Source organism: Corvus kubaryi, unplaced genomic scaffold (genome assembly GCF_017639235.1).
Source record: "Corvus kubaryi isolate FWS band 111438036 unplaced genomic scaffold, C.kubaryi_AGA036_p1.0 78, whole genome shotgun sequence".
Lineage (NCBI taxonomy): Eukaryota > Metazoa > Chordata > Aves > Passeriformes > Corvidae > Corvus > Corvus kubaryi.
In genome coordinates this window covers 306,189-324,245 of record NW_024582065.1, presented here as the reverse complement: position 1 = coordinate 324,245, position 18,057 = coordinate 306,189, and the positions used below count along the sequence as shown (strand labels likewise).

At 65.3% G+C, this 18,057-nt stretch overlaps 3 protein-coding genes across 4 annotated transcripts in view; all 3 read left to right on the top strand.

Annotated features, from left to right (window-relative positions):
* Positions 1-6,803, top strand: part of AJM1 (apical junction component 1 homolog) — an 8,746-nt gene extending 1,943 nt beyond the window's left edge. The window contains exons 2-3 of the mRNA XM_042052198.1: positions 1,220-1,293; positions 3,009-6,803. Of these exons, the coding sequence (XP_041908132.1) occupies positions 3,072-6,311 (3,240 nt within the window). The 5' untranslated portion in view covers positions 1,220-1,293; positions 3,009-3,071 and the 3' untranslated portion in view covers positions 6,312-6,803. The remainder of the gene's footprint in view (positions 1-1,219; positions 1,294-3,008) is intronic.
* A 101-nt stretch (positions 6,804-6,904) lies between these two features.
* Positions 6,905-8,727, top strand: PHPT1 (phosphohistidine phosphatase 1). The gene is made up of 3 exons (XM_042052221.1): positions 6,905-7,292; positions 7,456-7,580; positions 8,352-8,727. The coding sequence occupies exons 1-3, from the start codon at positions 7,151-7,153 to the stop codon at positions 8,442-8,444; spliced, it is 360 nt and encodes a 119-aa protein (XP_041908155.1). The 5' UTR covers positions 6,905-7,150; the 3' UTR covers positions 8,445-8,727.
* Positions 8,728-8,818: 91 nt separating this feature from the next.
* MAMDC4 (MAM domain containing 4) overlaps positions 8,819-18,057 on the top strand; it is a 13,864-nt gene continuing 4,625 nt past the window's right edge. The window contains exons 1-20 of one of the 2 annotated variants that reach the window (XM_042052197.1): positions 8,819-10,854; positions 11,424-11,537; positions 11,894-12,067; positions 12,279-12,419; positions 12,686-12,831; positions 12,949-13,033; positions 13,267-13,395; positions 13,637-13,783; positions 13,931-14,025; positions 14,289-14,447; positions 14,741-14,825; positions 15,245-15,394; positions 15,691-15,795; positions 15,981-16,112; positions 16,357-16,487; positions 16,576-16,681; positions 16,956-17,072; positions 17,284-17,418; positions 17,528-17,658; positions 17,730-17,946. In XM_042052197.1, coding sequence (XP_041908131.1) covers positions 10,809-10,854; positions 11,424-11,537; positions 11,894-12,067; positions 12,279-12,419; positions 12,686-12,831; positions 12,949-13,033; positions 13,267-13,395; positions 13,637-13,783; positions 13,931-14,025; positions 14,289-14,447; positions 14,741-14,825; positions 15,245-15,394; positions 15,691-15,795; positions 15,981-16,112; positions 16,357-16,487; positions 16,576-16,681; positions 16,956-17,072; positions 17,284-17,418; positions 17,528-17,658; positions 17,730-17,946 — 2,545 coding nt within the window. In that variant the 5' untranslated portion in view covers positions 8,819-10,808. Of the gene's footprint in view, positions 11,538-11,893; positions 12,068-12,278; positions 12,420-12,685; positions 12,832-12,948; positions 13,034-13,266; positions 13,396-13,636; positions 13,784-13,930; positions 14,026-14,288; positions 14,448-14,740; positions 14,826-15,244; positions 15,395-15,690; positions 15,796-15,980; positions 16,113-16,356; positions 16,488-16,575; positions 16,682-16,955; positions 17,073-17,283; positions 17,419-17,527; positions 17,659-17,729; positions 17,947-18,057 lie in introns of both variants that reach the window. The other variant, XM_042052196.1, reaches the window with a different exon arrangement.

Genomic DNA, 18,057 nt, shown 5'->3' with positions numbered 1-18,057 from the left:
GTGGGCAGTGTGCGGGCAGGGTGGGCAGCAATGCCCAGGCAGTGCACGGGCAGGGTGCGCGGGGCAGTGCCCTGCCAGGGCACCAAGAGCAGGATGTGCAGGCAGCAGCCCTTGCCACGTGCAGGGACAGGCAGCGAGTGGGCAGTGCCCGGGCAGTGCTGAGGGCAACACGGGCAGGCTGTGCACTGGCAGGGCCGTGTGTTTGGGCAGCTCGGGGCAGAGCACAGGCAGCGTGCTCTGTCCCCTGGCAGTGTGCGCAGTGTGCGGGCAGTGCTCGCCGTGGTAATGGGGCAGGCAGGGCACTGCAGTGCGCGGGCAGTGTGGGGTGCGGTGGTGGGGGTCCACACCCCTCTCCGCACAGCCCACACGTGGCATATGCAGGCAGCGACCCAGCTCCCGTCACCCTCCGTGGGTCCCTCCGGCAGCGGGGTCGACCCCGGCCCAGCCCCTCGTGCTGCCGGAACCCGGCGCTCACGGCGGCAGCAGCGTGTGGGGCCGTGCCGGGAGCAAGGGCAGGACCCACGGCGGGTGGCTCCCGTCCACTCCGTGGGCACTGGCCGCTCTGCAAGCGCTGCCGGCCGGTGTCACATCCGCGGGGTGACACCGTGTGGGCACCCCGGGTAGGGAGGCTGGTGCCTGCCGAAAGTGGGCAGCGCTGGGGGTGAGGGGGGCATCCGGTGCCCATCAACCGGGAGCTTGGAGAGCAGAGGGGATGTAAAACGCTCTCCCTGCGGAGGGGAGTCGGTGTCAGAGGCTGGTGGGTGTGTGAGCGTGATGGCACTGGCAACACTGTGCGGCCATCCCGGCTCTGCCCCCCTCGATGGGCAGAGGGTTCCTGTGGCTTCGTGAGGGCTCTGCTCTCCCTGCGCTGCCACAGAGCCCCAGCTCCCCACGCAGCCTCCCCCTGCTCCCACGCTGTCCTCGCAGAGGAGGAATAATTTGGAGAAACCATGGCAACCCCACAGCTCCACCGGCGGTGGGTGCTGCTGGGTGGGTGGAAGACACTGGTGCCCATGGGATGCAGCGCCCACACCTCACTGCACAAGGATGTGCACGGTGGCCTCACTGGGTGACAGTTCTTCTTGGTTCAGCAGGGCTGTGGCTGCAGGGGTCTCTTGGGGTGCTCCATGTGCTCACAAGGCATCCATGGCCCCAGCAGCCGCCCCTCCACCATGCTGGGGGTGTCCCAGGAACCTCATGAGCCTTGTTTGTTTTGCAGTGCTGGGATGGAGCCGCCACAGGCCCCTCGGCCACCTCAGCTCACCCACCCCCTCACTGCTGCTGCTGGACCAGGTAGGACCCTGGGCTACAGTTCCCTGCCTACCAGCCATCCCGACACCACAGGAATGGGCTTCCCAATGCCATTGTCACCATTGCTGTGGCGTGGGGTGCTGCCTTGCCAGCTCCAGCCCAGCTCCCACATACTGTAACACAGCAAAGCCAATACTGTGCCACCTCTTTGGGGCAAACCTGCCCTCCCAGCACCGCAGGGAGGCACTGGGACACCCATCTCCTTTCTCATGGCATCTTGCTCTCCCCAGCCCATCACATGGACAGACACCCCAAGCCCATTGGAGTCACCTCAGCTCTGGCATCTGCACCCCCCCCATCTTTCGTGCAGGTGATGAGGTAACCCTCCCCATCTCTGCGTAGTCAATGCTTCTTGCCAAATAAAGCCAATCCCTTTCCTCCAAGAAATATCTTCCCTGTGGTCCTCTGCTGCTCTTTAAAGCCAAGTTCCTACCCACCTTTAGTGCAACATAGAGCAGCCAGCATCCACCAGCACATCCAGGCCCTTGGTGGCCGCAACACCCAACGGTCAGAGGATGTGGTGAGGTGACAGCTGGGGGGTCCCCACAGCGGGCAGAGAAGGTGCACATCCCTCAGTGCTGGTGGCAACCCCTGGCAGCTCTCAAAGGGCTGGTGGGGAAGGTCAGTGGTACAACCCACTTAGTCCTGTGGGCAAACCCATTCCTCTGTCCCCCCACGCACGGTGGGAACCTTGTGCTGATGTCCTCATTGTCACACAGCTGTGTCACACTGGCTGGGGACTCTGCCCACCCTGGCCACCCAACAGCATTGTCCCAGAGCACTGCGGTGCTTGGTGCTGGCACACAGTGGGTGTCAGACCCCATGTCCCACAGCAGCTGGAGCCATCGTCAGACTCACTCTCCAGCCCAGGGGACGTGTCACAGCCATGGGACATGGAAGATGACAAAGACAGTGGGTACTGAGCTAGCACAGCTCCTCTGGCACAGGGAGGTGATGCAGGAGTCACTGCTGACATGCGGATTAGGGCACCCACCACAGCACTCCTCTGCCACCTCTGGGGCCACCCCTGCTCTGGAAGACCCAGAGAGTGATACAACTCCATGTAGCCAGCACTGTGACCACCCCCACAGGGGTGTTTGTGGGCCACAGTGGGTGCAGCCACCACAGGGAGGGGTTGTAGCTCCTGCCTCCCACAGAGCTCCAGAGTGTGGGGGTTTCCCAGACACCATGGTGGGTGCTCATGGTGCCTGTCCCCGGGCCCTGTTCCCACCTACAGTGCTGCTGTGGAGATGTGGGTACACACAGTCCCAGGAGACTCCTCACCACTCCGGTGCTCTCACTGGGGCTGGGCACACACTCCCCATGGAAAACCCTGGTGTTGAACCCCCACAGCCCCGCTGAGAGCTGCCAGTTCATGTGATTCTGCAAGACAGTCCCTGTGTCCTGCGGCCCAGGAACAGGGCACAGTACTCTGTGTTCTCCTCTCACTGTGCTGAGCTGGTATGCAGAGTTCCCTGGCTGCCCCAGTGGGTGCCCTGCCAGCCACTCCATGATTTACACCCTGGATCTGGAGACTTTTTCCAGCTTCTTCCCCCAGTTGACTGACTATGAACAACTGCAGTGGAGGCGGGGATGCCCCCAAACCCTCATTTCCGAAGGGATGGCCAACCCCCAGCTCCGAGCCAGGAGCTACGAGGTCACTCCAGGATTGAGGCGCCTCATGTGTTCTCTTGCAGGGTGGGCTACCGTCCTCTGAGGCCGTGTGACAGGGAACTGGTGGGAGAAGAGTCGCTTTTAAGATGACACGAACAGACCCACCTGACATCCTGGTGTCCACGGTGTACCAAGACATCAAGGTGGCGACAGCAGCCCCTGGGGATTCTGTTGTCTGTCAGCCCCTGGCACAATGTGACGCCTCCATGTCCTCCTCCCTGTCCCGCGAGCCGCAGCCCTTCAACAAGCGCCACTGCAGGAGTTTCGACTTCATCGACTCGCTGGAAGAGCTGGGCACCCCCTCGGCCATGGAGCGCGCCTGCCCGCGCCCCGGCATGCCCGAGCCCACGCCGGGGCCGCCGGGCAGGCAGGCGCCGCCGAAGCCAGACCCCTACAGCGGCAGAGCCCCCGCGCCGCGGAGCGAGCCGAAGCGCCGTGCCCGCTCCAAGAGCGCCCCGCGGGTCAAGTCCACCCTGACCCCGGTGCCCATCACCGTGGCGGCATCACCGCCGCCAGCCCGCCGTGGGCGGGAGGTGCTGCGGGTGGCACGGGAGCCCTCCCACACTGATCCCTCGCCGCGCCGCGAGGGCCCGATGCCCCTGCGGGCGCTGGCCAACGAGGTTCACCCCATCAAGCTGCAGCCGCAGCGCAGCAGCGTCAGCCGCATCTCCCCGCTCTGCCTGGGCAGCAATTGCTACGAGGAGGGGCCGGGGGCCAAGGTGGGCGCCAGCCCCCACGTCAAGTGCCGAGTGGACATCAAGCCGGACGAGGCAGTGCTGGTGCACACGGCGCGGAGCCTGCGGGCAGCCCCGAACCGTCCGGAGCCGCCGCGCTGGCCCCGCACCCCCGGGGCCACCCGCAGCCTGGCCGTGCCAGGGAGCCGGCAGGCGTCCGCGTCCCGCACGCCCACCCCCAGCGACTCCTACAGCGGAGACCCCCCGCTGCTGCCCTACCCCGGGGAGTACTACGAGCCAGATCCCCGGGCACTGGCGTACCAGACCGTGCCCGTGCCAGCCTCACGGGAATTCAGGGAGTACCCGGACAGGGGCTGCATGACCTTTTCGGCCCCCGGAGTCCCAGCCAAGTTCTTCTACGCAGAGGAGGCAGCGCGGTGCCCCAGCCCTGCCATGCCCCTCCGCAGCTCTGGCTATGCCAGCTACCCCTACCCCAGCCGCCACGCCGTGCCCCAGCCCTTCTACACCGAGGACCCGGCCAAGGCTGCTGTTCACACGATGCCGCCCCGGACGTTGTACGTGGAGGAGGCGCGGGGTTACCCGGTGCAGGAGGCACCTGCGCGCACCTTCTATGGGGATGAGCCCCGCTACTACGCCCCGCGTGGGACCCCTGTTAAAACCCTCTACGCCGAGGACGCTCGGACATACCCGGCCCTCGGCTCCTCCGCCCGGCTGCTCTATGCCGAGGACTACGGGAAGTACCGGGAGCGGGAGGTGCTGTCGCGCACGTGTCCCCCGCCCCGTAGCGCGCAGCCCCTGCACTTCGGGGACTGGTACTGCCCCGAACGGGCCACGCTGCCCTACCAGAGCCTGCAATTGTCACGCTTCACCCCGCAGCCGGCCGGGCGCGAGGCCATGTTCTCCTCCTGGCATGCCAGCTACGGCGTGACTCCACCGCGGCTGGGCCGGGAGACACAGCACTACTCCAAATCCTGGGATAACATCCTGGCTCCAGCAGCGCGCAGGGAGGAGGCCCTGCAGCGTGGGCGCAGCTACGAGAACCTGCTCGCCCACGAACAGCACCGTGCCTTATCCCCCGAGGAGCGCCGGCAGCCCGTGGTGATCAACCTGTCGAGCTCGCCCAAGCGCTACGCGGCCCTGTCGCTCTCCGAGAGCTCCATCCTCGAGCGGGTGCACGCCGATGGCAGCCGCGGGCCCCCAGGCCGCTCCTGGTACGTCACGCCGGAGATCACCATCACTGACAACGACATCCGCGCCGATGGGCTGGGCCGGAGCGAGAGGCGCTCGGCCAGCTGGGACATGCTGGACGCGGGGCGGGAGCGCGGGCCCTACGCTGTGCCCTGCGCCCCACAGCCCGGCCCCAGGGAAAGCGGCTCGGGGCGCCAGCGCAGCCTGGAGCAGCTGGACGAGCTCATCACCGACCTTGTAATTGACTACAAGCCGGCACCAGGCCACCGAGCCGGGGACAGGGACAGCCTCGCGGAGCAGCTGAAGCAGCTTCTAAGCAGTAGCGCCTCGGGCCCCCCCCGGCGGAGCGAGGGCAGGCGGGTCCCTCACACAGTGCCCGAGGGACCCCGACCCACAAAGGAGCAGCCGGGCCCCACCTCCCATGCCGGCACCCCGCGCCGCCCACCCGCCCCGCCGGCCACCGGCCCCTTCGAGAAGTCGCCAGAGAACTGCTCGCCCGACCTGAGCGCTGAGGAGGACGACATGATGATGTGCTCCAATGCCAAGTGCCGACGCACGGAGACCATGTTCAACGCCTGCCTCTACTTCAAATCGTGCCACAGCTGCTACACCTACTACTGCTCCCGGCACTGCCGCCGCGAGGACTGGGACACGCACAAGGCGAGCTGCGTCTACGGGCGGGTGGGCAGCGTCTGCCGCCACGTCCTGCAGTTCTGCCGCGAGAACACCGAGGTGCACAAGGCTTTCTCGCGCATCGCCAAGGTGGGATACCTCTCCCGCGGCCGTGGCGTCCTTTTCCTGGGCTTCCCCAATGCGGGCTCGGCCGAGAACTTTCTCCAGTTTGGGCTGGAGAGCCTGCTGATGTCCCCCACGTACCTGTCCCTGCGGGAGCTGGACAGCTACTCGGACAACCTGGGGGACTATGCCCAGGAGCTGCGGGAGACAGGCAACCAGTACGACCCCAACGAATGTTTCCTGCTGAATGTAACCGTGGCCGTCACTCAGAAAGTGCCAGAGAGGCCGTCACCGAAGATGCAGGTGCCGACGGTCAGGAAATACGCCAAGGTGGCCTTAGCCTCCTCCAGCCCCGAGAAGAAGATCTTGAAGAAGGAGCGGGACATGGAAACGCTGATCCTAACGCCACCGCCCGGAACGGCGGACATTGACAAGGAAGGGGAGGAGGGCCGGAAGGCGCGGGAGGTTTGCTTCATCAACATCCAGCGGGAGCTGCGCATCCGCGGCGTCTTCCTGCGGCACGAGTTCCCTGCTGTCTACGAGCAGCTCTGCGACTTCGTGGAGAGCAACAAGCGCTTCACCCCCACCACCATCTACCCCATCGACAAGAGGACGGGCAAGCAGTTCATGTGCATGATCATGGCGGCCTCCGAGCCTCGCACCCTCGACTGGGTGGCCAGCCCCAACCTCCTGGACGACATCATGTGAACGCAGGGCGGGGGGCACCCCCTCTGTAGTCCTGTCAGAACCCCCCCGGCTGTTACACCAAGGGGAGGGGGCTGCGGACGGCCGGCAGTGCTGGGGGATTCGGGGGGTGACGGGAGCACAGCCCGAAGTTTGCCCTGGAGCCCAGAGCCTGGCGAGCCCCTGCAGAGCCCCCTCGGGTGAGGGGTGCTTGGCCAGAGCGGGGGCACCCCACACTCCCCCAACGCCTGCCCACCGGGCTGCCACACACCCAGAGGCCCCCGGGCCTGCCCCAGGGCTCCCCCAGCGCCGGGGGTCCCGCAGCGGCCATACCCAGGGGCTGGTGTTGGGCGGCACCAGGACCGTGTCCCCACCGTGTCTGTGTGTCCTGGGCGTGTTACTGCGGGAGCGTCAGGTGCTGGGGGTGACGTGGGGCGTCCCGGGACCCCACGCGGTCTCTGGGCACAGAGCGCGGCAGGCCTGGGGGTCTCTGGACGCTGCCGGGGGAGGGCGGGGAGCGGCCGCGGTGCGGGATCCGCGGGGGGCGGGCGGGGGGGTGTCTGACCGGGGTCGGGGGTAATCGCCAGTGAGGGTGACCATGGCGGGGCCGGGTCTGCCCGGGGCGGGGATCAGGGAAGCGGAAGCAGATCCGGGCCCGCGACCAAGTCCCCGCACCCGCCCGGCCCCGCTCCCCGGCCCGGGCCCAGCCTCCGCCCCCGGAGCCGCCGCCCGGCGGGACCCCTGCTGTGGGCGGGGCCTGGCGCTGCCGGCGCTGATTGGGCACTGGGCGGAGGGGGCGGGAACGCGGGGAGGGGCCGGGCGCTGATTGGGTGCCGGGCCGGACGAGGCGAGGAGCGGCGGCCATGGCGGGCGCGGCGCTGTCGCGGGTGCCGGACGTGCAGATCGATGGCGACGGCGTCTTCAAGTACGTTCTGCTGCGGGTGCGCGGGGCCGGTGCGCCCGCCAAGGACGTCGTGCGAGGCCACGGCTGGGCCGAGTACCACGGTGAGGGAAGTCGGGAGTGCGGGGTGGGGCTCTGGCTCGGGGGTGCCGAAAGAAGCGGCCGCAGGCCCCGGGGGCGGGCAGGGGCTTGCCGGGGGTCTGGCCCGTCCCGGGGCGCCGGCTGAGGCGGGGGGTCCCCGCGCCCTCCCCCGCTCCCTCCCTGCAGCCGACTTGTTCGAGCGCACTGCGGAGGAGCTGGCGCGGCACGGCCTGAGCTGCGAGTGCCTGGGCGGCGGCCGTGTCTCCCACCGGCCCGAAGAGAGGAAGATCCACGTCTACGGGTACTCGGTGGTAAGCGGAAGCCGGGGGGCACCCACGCGTGGACGCGGCATCTCCCTCTCCGGTGTGGATCCCACTGTCCGCGGCCGAGCTGGCACCGCATCCGCTCGGGGTGGAAGGGGCGGGCGGGGCGGCGCTCCCGGGGCTCCTGGGCTTCTCCCGAGTGCCCCAGGGAGGGGAGACTTGGCAGAGCCCTTTCGGGTGGGCGGTGCTTGGCCAGAGCGGGGTCACCCCATGAACCCCCCCAGCACCTGCCTGTGGGGCTGCCACACACACGGAGCCCCCGTGGGTCCCGTGGGGTCCCGCAGTGGCTGTGCCCAGTGCTGGGTGCTGCCAGGGGGGATTGGGCTGCACAAGAACCGTGTCCCCACTTTCTGTGTGTCCTGAGAGCATTCCTGCAGGAGTGTCAGGTGCTGTAGGGGCCCTGTAAGGGTGACTGGAGGCACCCCCGGGGACATCACCAGCATGGTGGGTCCCTGGATGCTGACCCTGGCCCAGGGCTGTGCTGCAGCACCAGCTGTGCTGAGTGCAGAGCCCAGCTAGGACTAGGGCAGGGTGGTGCACAGTGCACCCAGTTTTCCCAGTTTCAGGGTGGCACTGTCCTCTTGCCTGGGTGCTATGCCTGCCTCAGCTGGAGTGAGGCAGAGCTGCCACAGAGGGGTTGGCACAGGCTCTGCGGTCTCTCTGCTGCTGGGGTCTGCCGGAGCTGCCCTGGGGACTTGCCACACTTCCCTGCAGGTGGTCACCCACCAGCTCTCCTTGGGAACCCTCTTTCCTATGCAGGGCTTTGGACGAGCTGACCATGCTGTGACCACAGAGAAGCTGAAGGCCGAGTATCCCGACTACGAGATCACCTGGGCAGATGAAGGGTACTGACTCCTCTGTCTGTGGTGCCAGCCCGGAGCTGGCACGGCTGCATGCGGCGCCGGGGCGGTGGCAGCGGGCTCCCCGTGCTCGGCGGTGCTCCAGGCTCTCCTGATTTTCCTCTGTGTTGAACTCGCCCATTCTCCGCCATCACCGGACTGTCCCCGTGCCGGGTGCTCCCACCTCCCTGGCATGGCAAAGCTGGTGAAGCCAGTGGTTGCTCTGCCCCGGCCTCCTGGTGCCAGGGGCTCATCCCACGTGTATCTGTGAGAATTAAAGTTGTTGGGGGAGCACAGCTGCTTGGGTGGCCATGCTCACGGCTCAGCTGCTCCTTCCCTGCTCTGGGTTGTGCCTGCTGGCAGTGGAAGGGACCTGCCAGGTTTTCAGCCCCTTGACGGGGGGCCTGGCATGGGAGCAGGCAGTCTGGGGTGGGGACAGCAGGAGGTGTATCAGGATTTGCCTTGGAAAGGGCTGAGGCAGGAGATGGACTCGATAGTCCTTGTGGGTCCCTTCCAACGCAGGGAATTCCATGATTCTGTTCTAGAATTAGGCTGCTGGGAGCTGTGACCAGGTGGGGTTTGAGAATCTCCCCGACTTGGACTCCCCAGCAGCCTGGGAGCCTGCTCTGGTTTTGACAACCCTCACAGGAAAAAAGGTTTTTCTTTTAGTGGCATTTGCTGTTCTTCTTGTCTTGGCCCTTGCTGGGACACTCCCTGCTCGAAGGCTCGGCTTCCTGCACCCTCCTGCCAGGGCTTACCTGGGTGACATCCCCCTACACCTTCTCCAAACTGGGCACATCCAGCTCAGCCTCTCCTCATGGGAAGTCCAGTCCCCATCATCTTCATCAGGGAATCTCCTTCTGTGGAGATACTCAAAACCCATCTGGACACATCCTCCAGGGAACCCTCCTGGAGCAGAGGAGTGGGATGGGGTGACCTCCAGTTGTGCCTTCCATTCTGTACTATCCTGTGATCACCATCACAGCCCCTGGCTCGATCTGCTCCAGTATGCCCACATCTCATACTGGGAGCCCAGCATCCCCAGTGCAAAGGGGAGGGCTCACACCTGTGAGAGCTGCTCTGCCCATGGCACCCAGGAGGCCAGTGACTACTCTGCCAGTGGCCATGGCACTGGCCCACGGCCAGCTCAGAGCAGGGCAGGGCTTCTGCTCTCCAGCATGCCTGGGCTGAGGGATGTGGGGCTGCTGACCCCCACTGGGCCTTGCTGGCGCTGGGAGAAGGAGCTGAGCCTGTGTTTTACTGTCCCTGATGTAATCCCCCTGCAATCTGCAGTCCAAGGCCGTCAGCTCAAGGGGAGGATCTGCTCAACAGGGGCCCTCTCTGGGCACGGTGGCTGCGGCAGCAGAGGTGAGAGGGCTCCTGTGGGGTAGCAGCCCCTGCTTCCCCTGCCCAGGTGGGGAAACAGGTGGGGGCAGTAGTTGCCATCACCAGGCAACACTGGTGGTGACCTTTGGGGCTCTGGCCTCCAAGCCATGATTCTTCCAAGCTCATCAGCCCTTGCTGGAGCTCTGCCAGGAGTGTTCTGCCCCAGGAATGACCTGGTTGTGGCCCTGGAGCTGTGCCCCTTCACCCCGTGGCAGTCATGAGCTGGGTGCTGAGATGCTCCTGCCAGCCAGAGCAGAGCAGAGCAGGCAGGGTGAGGACTGGCTCCTACCGATGGCATCATGGGATCCCCAGGCTCCAGGGAGCACTCCTTTAGGCTTCCAGTGCCTAAAGGGGCTCCAAGAGAGCTGGAGAGGGACTTTGGACAAGAGCTTGGAGTGACAAGACAAGAGGGAATGGCTTCCTACTGCCAGAGGGCAGGGTAAAATGGGATACCGGAGATACTGCTGACTCCCAGCTCAGCTGTTCTCCTTGCCCAGAGTGCAGCCCACTGCCAACCCTGCACCCAAAGGCTGTCCCACTCCCCTTATGCACAGGGACTGGCAGAACCCCCATGTCCCTAGCAGAGGTTCCAGCTTCCCCCACAGGGCTGGCAGCATCCCTGGCTCGGCAGGAAGTCTCCTCGTCCCTCACCAAGCCGGTGCATTCCACCGGGCCGTGCCCCATCCCAGACAGAGTGGCACCCACCGTCTTGTCCTGGGTGGAACACGGGCTGAAGAAGAGAGGTTCAGTGGGGAAAAGCCGAAGGTCTCCACTGGCTGCAGCTCGCTGCTGTGGTGCCGGCGGTGCTGCGTGACGGGATCGCGGTGCGCTGTCCCAGCCGGCACAGCCTCGCCATAAACCCCACTGCCCGGCCGGGAGCCGATAACAGCGGGGCTGAAGTCCAACGCAGGCAGGTCCTGGGGAGCGCATTCCAGCCCGGGGCTCACGGTGTAGCCTCTCCCAGCTGTGTTTTACCGTCGCGGTGGCCGAGATGGCTGCAGGCGGACTGTCGATGCTGGCCCTCCTGGTGCTGCTGGGTGAGCTCTGCCGACACGGGCGGGGGTTGTGTCGCTGGGGGGAAGGGGTCTCCCTGCTGGCTGCTCCGCTCTGGTCCTCCCCGGCAGCTTCCTCCAGCGCTGGGGGCCGGGGCAGGTACCGCCCAGCCTGCTGGGCTCTGCTGCTGAAGTCAGCCCGGGGTTCCCAGGGTGAGCGGGAGCTGGAGCCCCCAGCACCGGGCTGGGGATCAGCAATGGCTTTGTTCAGCGTGGGACAGAAAACGCCCAGATTTCCCCATTTCTTACAAAATGGGGCTGGGACTCGAAGCACGGGTGCGATATAGCAGAGTCAGTGCCCCGGCAGGCTCTGGCACCCCTAGGCTGACGGTGGGAGGTGGCAGTGTGAGAGGTGTGGAGTGCCGGGGCAGTGACGGGTGGGGGGGGCTGTCCAAGGGAAGATGCCACTGAGAGCTCAGTATCTGCTCCAGCAGGGTCCCAAACCGAGGTGCCCAGGCAAATGTCACCTGCAGGTCACACGTGCCCTCTGTCACTTGCTGCGGGCACCATGCCTGGTTCCTGCAGGGTTTTCAGCCCCATTGTCTCTCCCATAGCCAGAACCGTCCTCCCCAGTGGGTCCGTGGTCGTCAACAGCTGCAGCAGCGCGGCTGAGCAGCTCTGCAACTTCGTCTGTGACTGCAGCGACTGCTCGGACGAGAACCAGTGTGGTGGGTGCCCAGACCCCCCCCCCAGACCCACTCTTAGGCCCTGCTCCTGGGGTGAGGTAGTAAGGGGTGTTGTGGGTGCAGGTCCCTGGGGTGATGCTGGTGCCCAGGATGGATGCAGGGCCCCCAGGGTGGGCGCAGATCCATGGGGGAGGGGCAGGTCCCTTGTGCAGGTACCCAGGGTGAACACAGGTTACCTGGGTGCAGGTGAGTCTGCCAGGTGGGTGCAGGATCCCAGGCTGTGTGAAGGTCCCTTGGGCTGGCCACAGGTCCCCTGGGTGGGTGCAGTTCCCTGGGGTGGGCACAGGTCCCCAGGGTGGCCCCAAACCTGCCTTGACCCTCCATCTGCCCACTCTCAGGGTACCTACGGGGCTCAGCAGTGCTGGGCACCCCCTTCACCTGTGACTTCGAGGACAGTGACTGTGGCTGGCAGGACGTGGGCACCTCGACGTATGGATGGGTGCGGGGCCGGGCCAGCCTGGCCATGTGGGGCACGGGGCCTCACTCAGACCACACTCTGGGCACTGACCTGGGTAAGAGGGAGCTGCTTAGTGAGCAGGTTCTGGGCACCCACAGCACTGCTCCACTGGGCTATGGGTGCCCCAGAGTCAGGGTGACAGGACACCCATCCTTGTAGGGTGCAGGGGACGGAGCAGATCCATGGAGGGGCAGGAGTAGTGCTGGCACAGCTCCGATGCCACCCCATGGGGCTGCAGTCCCTGCTCTGCTTTCTGCCCTCCCCAGGCTGGTTCTTGGTGACCACATCCCCCCCAGCAAAGACCACAGCCACGGCCTGGCTCAGGTCACCAGAGATGCGGGAAGCAGCTGCCACGTGTGAGATCAGAGCCTGGTACCACCTCTCAGGGAGCTGTGAGGGCACCCAAGGTGGGCACAGGCAGCATCGGCTACGGGGCAGTGAGGATGGGAGGCAGTGGGGAGGGATGGGGCCATCTGCCCCTATGGCAGGGACAGAGCTACCTGCACCTTGGGGTGGGTCCTTGGCATCCTGTTTGCCTCTTCCATGCTCCACATGCAGAGCTGGTGGGACCTGGGGGTCCCAGCTCCAGCCCCCAGAGCTGGCAGGGCTCCATTCATTCCTTTGGGTACCCCAAGATGCCCCGTACCAAGGGCATATTTGGGGCTTCCCTCAGGGCTGAACCAGACAGAGCGGCCGGTGCTGCGCCTGGCTGTGGCACACAGGGACGACGTGGTGGGGCTGTGGCAGAGCCCCGAGCGCAGCAGCGAGGGCTGGCATCAGCTGGTTGCCTACCCCGGCCGGATGGAGGAGCAGTTCCAGGTGAGACAGTGTCAGTACCCGGGCACTGTCACCATAGCTGGGACCAGAGGAGCTGGGGGATGCTCTGGGACCCCAAGGGGCCTGGGAGCTCATGCCATCCCCATCCTCCCATCACAGCTCATCTTCTCCCTGACACAACCACCCACCTGCGGGGCAGAGGTGGCACTTGATGACATCGTGTTCAGGAACTGTGGCTTACCAGGTGAGTCCCACATCTGCTGGGATATGAGCCGGGATCTTGGGGGAACTGGGTGGGGTGCAAAACCCGGGGGAGCTCTCCTATTGCTCGCTGTTTCTTGGGGCACCGTGCCCTGGCCAGAGCATGAGGTGGGCAGTGAAAACCTGTCCCTTGAGCCACTCCAGGGAATGATGTGGGGGAGCTCACCGTGTCCCTCTGGGACCAGCCACTCGCTGACATGTGTCCCCCCACCCCAGCGGTCGGGCAGCAGGCCTGCGGGGCCCAGGAGAGCCGCTGTCCCCACGGCTTCTGCCTGGCATGGCATCGTTTCTGCGACGGCACCGACGACTGCGGGGACAGCTCGGACGAGGGCGCGGCGCAGTGCAGTGAGCACCCCTGGCCCTCGGGAGGAGTCCTGCGGATGGGCTGGGGGTCTGCCTTGGTGGGGAAAAGCTGTGCTCTAGGCTGGCAGGCATCCCCCCAGTTCTGCCCCATGCACAGGAGGGCAAAATGACCCTGAGGGTTTGCAGAGGGGTGGCATCAGCCCAGCCCATTGCAGGGACCTACCTGTCCAAGAGAGGGCTGGGACCCCGGTCTCCAGGTCACTGCTGTCCCTTCTCCCCACAGAGAACTTCACCCGCTGCTCCTTTGACCATGATCTCTGTGGCTGGGAGGCGGCGGCCGGGCCCCCGGTGTGGAGCAGGAACACGAGTCTGAATCTGGGCACCTCCTACAGCATTCCCACTCGGGACCACAGCAACAACAGCAGGGCTGGTATGTGGCGTGGCACCAGTGTCCCGGCAGAGCCCCACCACAGGTGGACGTGCCCTGGCGTGACACACGCCTGGGCTCTGCTCAGGACAGCGGTGTCCTGCACCCACCCATCTGCCCGGCTCCACTCAGCCCCAGCATCTCCTGCAGGTTTTTTCCTCCACGTGGGTGGTGGCCCCGCTGCACAGGCTGGTGGCACAGCTCAGCTCTTCAGCCCCACTTTCCAAGCCACCAACTCCTGTTCTGTGAGTCACGGCTGGGACCTCATGTCACAGCCCATGTGGGGACAGTGGTGACGGGACATGGGGTTCCCAGATGTGGGGACCCTCATGTGGGGCTGGGGCTGTGATCGGCCCTTTCTGGGGATGGGCATCAGGTTTTCGGGGCGGGGAGAGGGTTGGTGACATCTCTGGTGCCCACTGGGAGCTCTGAGCTCCTCGCAGCCCCTCTGTGGGATGCAGGGGCTGCATGCCCCTGCCCTGAGGCTCACCCTCCTCCCCATCCCCAGCTTGTGCTGTACTACCACCTCCATGGCTCGGCCACCAGCAACCTCAGCATCTCCTACGTGACCAACTCTACCAAGAACCTGATGAGGGAGAGGACAGGAGACCTGGGCAGCTGCTGGGTCCGGGAGAGAGTGGACTTCATTGTGACGGTTCCCTTCAAGGTGGGCTGGTGCTGTGCTGTGGGGAGCTGGGCTGTCTCCGGGGTCAGGAACCAGAGCTGCATACAGGGGCAGCACCATCCCCCAAGCCCACCGTGGCCATGCCAGCCCATGCTGTGCACCTCTGTCAGCTGCAGCATCGCCCCTGCTCCCACTGAGTCCCTTCCAGGGGAAAATATGTGTCGGTCCATGACAGTGCTGGCTCCCCCCATCCCACGGCTCCCTTCTGTCACCCTAATCCCCCCATACAGCGCAGGACCCCTTGCTGATGTTGCTGGCATGGTGCTTTCCTGCAGGTGCTGATCGAGGGGGTGGCCGGCAGCGGGGGGACCGTGGCCATCGATGACCTGATCCTGTCCCAGGGCTGTGTGAAGGAGCAGGGTGAGCTGGTGGGCAGTGTCCCTCACCCTGCTCCAGTGTGGGGAGCTGTCCCAGGTGTCCTGTGCCCACGGCACCGTCCCTAAAGGACCTGCCACATGGTTTGCCTGTCCCTCTGCTCGTCACACGGACCATCCTGGGTGCAGCACAGTGAACACTTGCGCTGGGGTGCTGGTGTCTTTGTTCTGTGGCTGTGACACTCCATCCTCTGTGCGAAAAATTGTCCCACAAGGAGTTCTTACTGAGCCCTGGCTCCCCTTCAGCTGGTGGCAGCTGGGCTGAGCTGGGCTGGGCTGGGATGGGGGAAATGGAGAGACAAGGAGATGCTTAGGGACAGGGGACAGTGGCTTGAAGGATTGACACGGATGCTGTTGCTGAGCCCTTTCACCACTGCTCTCCATCCTGGGCTGTTTCATCATCAGAGAAGCCTGTGGTTACGCTGCTGAGCCAGGCAGGTGCCAGCCCCTGCACAGCAGATGAGGTGGCCTGTGACAGTGGGGACTGCATTGCCGCAGAGCTGGCCTGTGACTTTGCTGACACGTGTGCTGATGGCTCCGACGAGAAGCGCTGTGGTGAGAGCTTCTGGTACCTGGTGGTGGAGGGGACCAGGCACCCCTGGGCTGGCACGGCCAGGGCACATGAGTGCCTGCACAGCCCCCGGGAGCACAATGGCCTGGCAAGACTGAGCCTGGAGTTTTGGGTTGCCCAGGGAAGCTGTGGCTGCCCCATCCTTGAAAGTGTCCAAGTCTGGTTCCAAGTCTTGGAACGACCTGGGATAGTGGAAGGTGTCCCTGCCCATGGCAGAGGGGTGGAATGAAATGAGCTTTAAGGTCCTTTCAACCCAAACCAGGATTCTTTGACTTTGCAGGGACAACAACCTTCGAGTCAGGGGCTGGGGGCTGGCACGACGTCAGCGTGGGGCGACTGCGCTGGGGTCTGCAGAGGGTCACTGAACCTGACAGCTTCCTCTCAGGTGAGGTTGTTCCCAACACCCAGACAATGCTCTTCAGTGCCCAGCACCACAGGAGTCCCCAGAGCCGGTGCCCAGTGGGTGCCACTGCACAGTGGGGGACGATGCCCAGGCAGGATGCTGGGCTGGGGGTGCTACCAGCGATGTGGGACCCCAGTCCTCACCTCACAGAGTGTTTCTGTGCCCAGGGACTTCCCTGGCCCTCCAGACAGGAGAAGGACAGATGGTGGGTCCTGCGAAGGCACGATCGCCTCCGCTGGGCCCCTCTGGCCCTGCCTGCACCATGGAGATGAGCTACCGCATCCACAGTGACCCCCAAGGTAACCTCCTGCCCATCCCTGGGGTGCCCTCCCTGCTTCCTGCCCCCAGAGCCCCCCATGCCCACCTGCATTTGCTGCCTCTCCCAACCCTGCTTTGCCCCATCACATCATCCTGGAGCAGGGGTGTCTGTGTCCCCGTCCGTGTCCCTGAACTCTGGGACCATGGGCTGGTGCCATGGAGGGCTCCCACAGGGTGGTCAGGGGTTTTGGGTGCCCACAGCCTCTGCACCACCTCTCGTTCCAGGCTTCCTCGCCGTCAGCATTGCAGATCACACCACTGGCACCACCCAGCTGGCCTGGCAGACGCAAGGTCATGGCAGCACAGCTGGGGGTCGTGTCCGTGTCCCACTGGGCCAGAGAAGCCGGCCCTTCCAGGTGGGCTGGATGCACAGGGACCGGGGGGGCTTTCAGTGGGATAGTGCCAGTGCTCAGGGCACCCCGGGCTCATGGCTGCTGCCCCCAGGTCGAGCTGCTGGCAATGGTGGATCTCCAGGACACGGTGAATGTCAGTGTTGACAATGTGACATTCGAGCAGTGCTACCTTGACGTGGTGTCACCCACGGCTGCGGGTACGGCCAGGGGTGTGTGGGCAGGGAGAGGGACCCCAGACCCTTTCCATGGGGGCTGCCTGGGGGCTGTCACTCTGTCCAAGAACAGGACCAGGGTGCAGAAGGCCGAGCGCCAGAGCCAAGCACATATCCTGCCTTGGCCTGGGACCCCTGCATGGGGTAAACTTGGGGAGTGGGGCAGGGGAGCAGGGGGAAAGGGACATTCAGGGGACCCATTTGCTTTTGTGGTGCCTTATCCCCTTCCACCTCCACACTGTCACCTCTCTCTGGCCAGAGCTGTCCTGCAACTTTGAGAGGGACTTGTGTGGCTGGTACCAGGATCTGTCCAGTGACTTCAAATGGGTCCGCAGCATGGGGCAGGGGCATGGCTCTGACCACACCACTGGCTCAGGTAAGGGGCTGGCTGCTCTTTGGGGGAACCCAGGAGCCCAGGGCATAGCCTTCAGTCCCCAGGGCCAAGACATGCCCTGTGCACTCCCAGCAGCCCCATGCCTATGGAGCAAGCTCACCTAGGGCAGCCTGGGAACATGCAGATCTGGGCTGTGGGTGGTGTGGAACACTCACATTGTGACCCTTCCACCCTGGCTGTTCCCAACATTCAGGCTACTTCTTGTCTGTGGACCCCTCTGTGCCATGGAGCCACGGGCAGAGGGCCCAGCTCCTCACCTCCCGCCAGGAGCCAGCCACTGCCCCACGCTGTCTCTCCTTCTGGTACCGCCTGGCCGGCCCACAGATTGGTACGTGCCCCATGGCATCCTCCCGGGGTGCCCCGGCCCAGCTCCACTCTGAGGGCAGCGGGGTCCCCAAGGGGTGCGGGATGGCTGCCCCATGCCCACCTCTGCCCAGGCACCCTGAACCTCAAGCTGCGGCCGGAGGGAGGGGAGGACGTGGTGCTGTGGACCCGCCAAGGGACCCAGGGCAGCATCTGGCACCGGGCATGGGCGACACTGCCCGCCACGGGCCAGCAGCGGTACCAGGTGAGGAGCAAGCCCCCATGTCCCTGGCACCAGTGAGGTATGGGGTGTCTGACACCGCTGCCTGGGGGCAGGTGGCTTTCGAGGTGCTGCGCGATGGGTTCCTGGGGGACGTGGGGCTGGACGACCTGGCACAGACAGCAGGCCCGTGTGGGGCCGAGCTCTCCTGCTCCTTCGAGGCGGGGGGCTGTGCGCTGGCAGCCAGCGGAAAGGGCACCTGGCAGCGACAGAGCAACGGCACCGGCACCACCGCTGGCCCTGCGACCGACCACACCACCGGCACCGCCGCAGGTATGGGGCCGCGGCAGCCCTGCTGCCTCCCTGCCTGCTCTGAGTGTCCTGCCTGTACCCCACACCAGCCCTGCCTGCTCTGAGTGCCCTCCCTGCCTGCTCTGAGTGTCC

What these genes read in the sequence shown, in the direction of transcription:
- PHPT1 (XM_042052221.1), top strand. Translation starts at nt 7,151, where the DNA reads ATGGCGGGCGCGGCGCTGTCGCGGGTGCCGGACGTGCAGATCGATGGC. An exon ending in CGGCTGGGCCGAGTACCACG is followed by an intron (nt 7,293 to 7,455) that starts GTGAGGGAAGTC and finishes CCCTCCCTGCAG; the next exon opens with CCGACTTGTTCGAGCGCACT. An exon ending in ACGTCTACGGGTACTCGGTG is followed by an intron (nt 7,581 to 8,351) that starts GTAAGCGGAAGC and finishes TTTCCTATGCAG; the next exon opens with GGCTTTGGACGAGCTGACCA.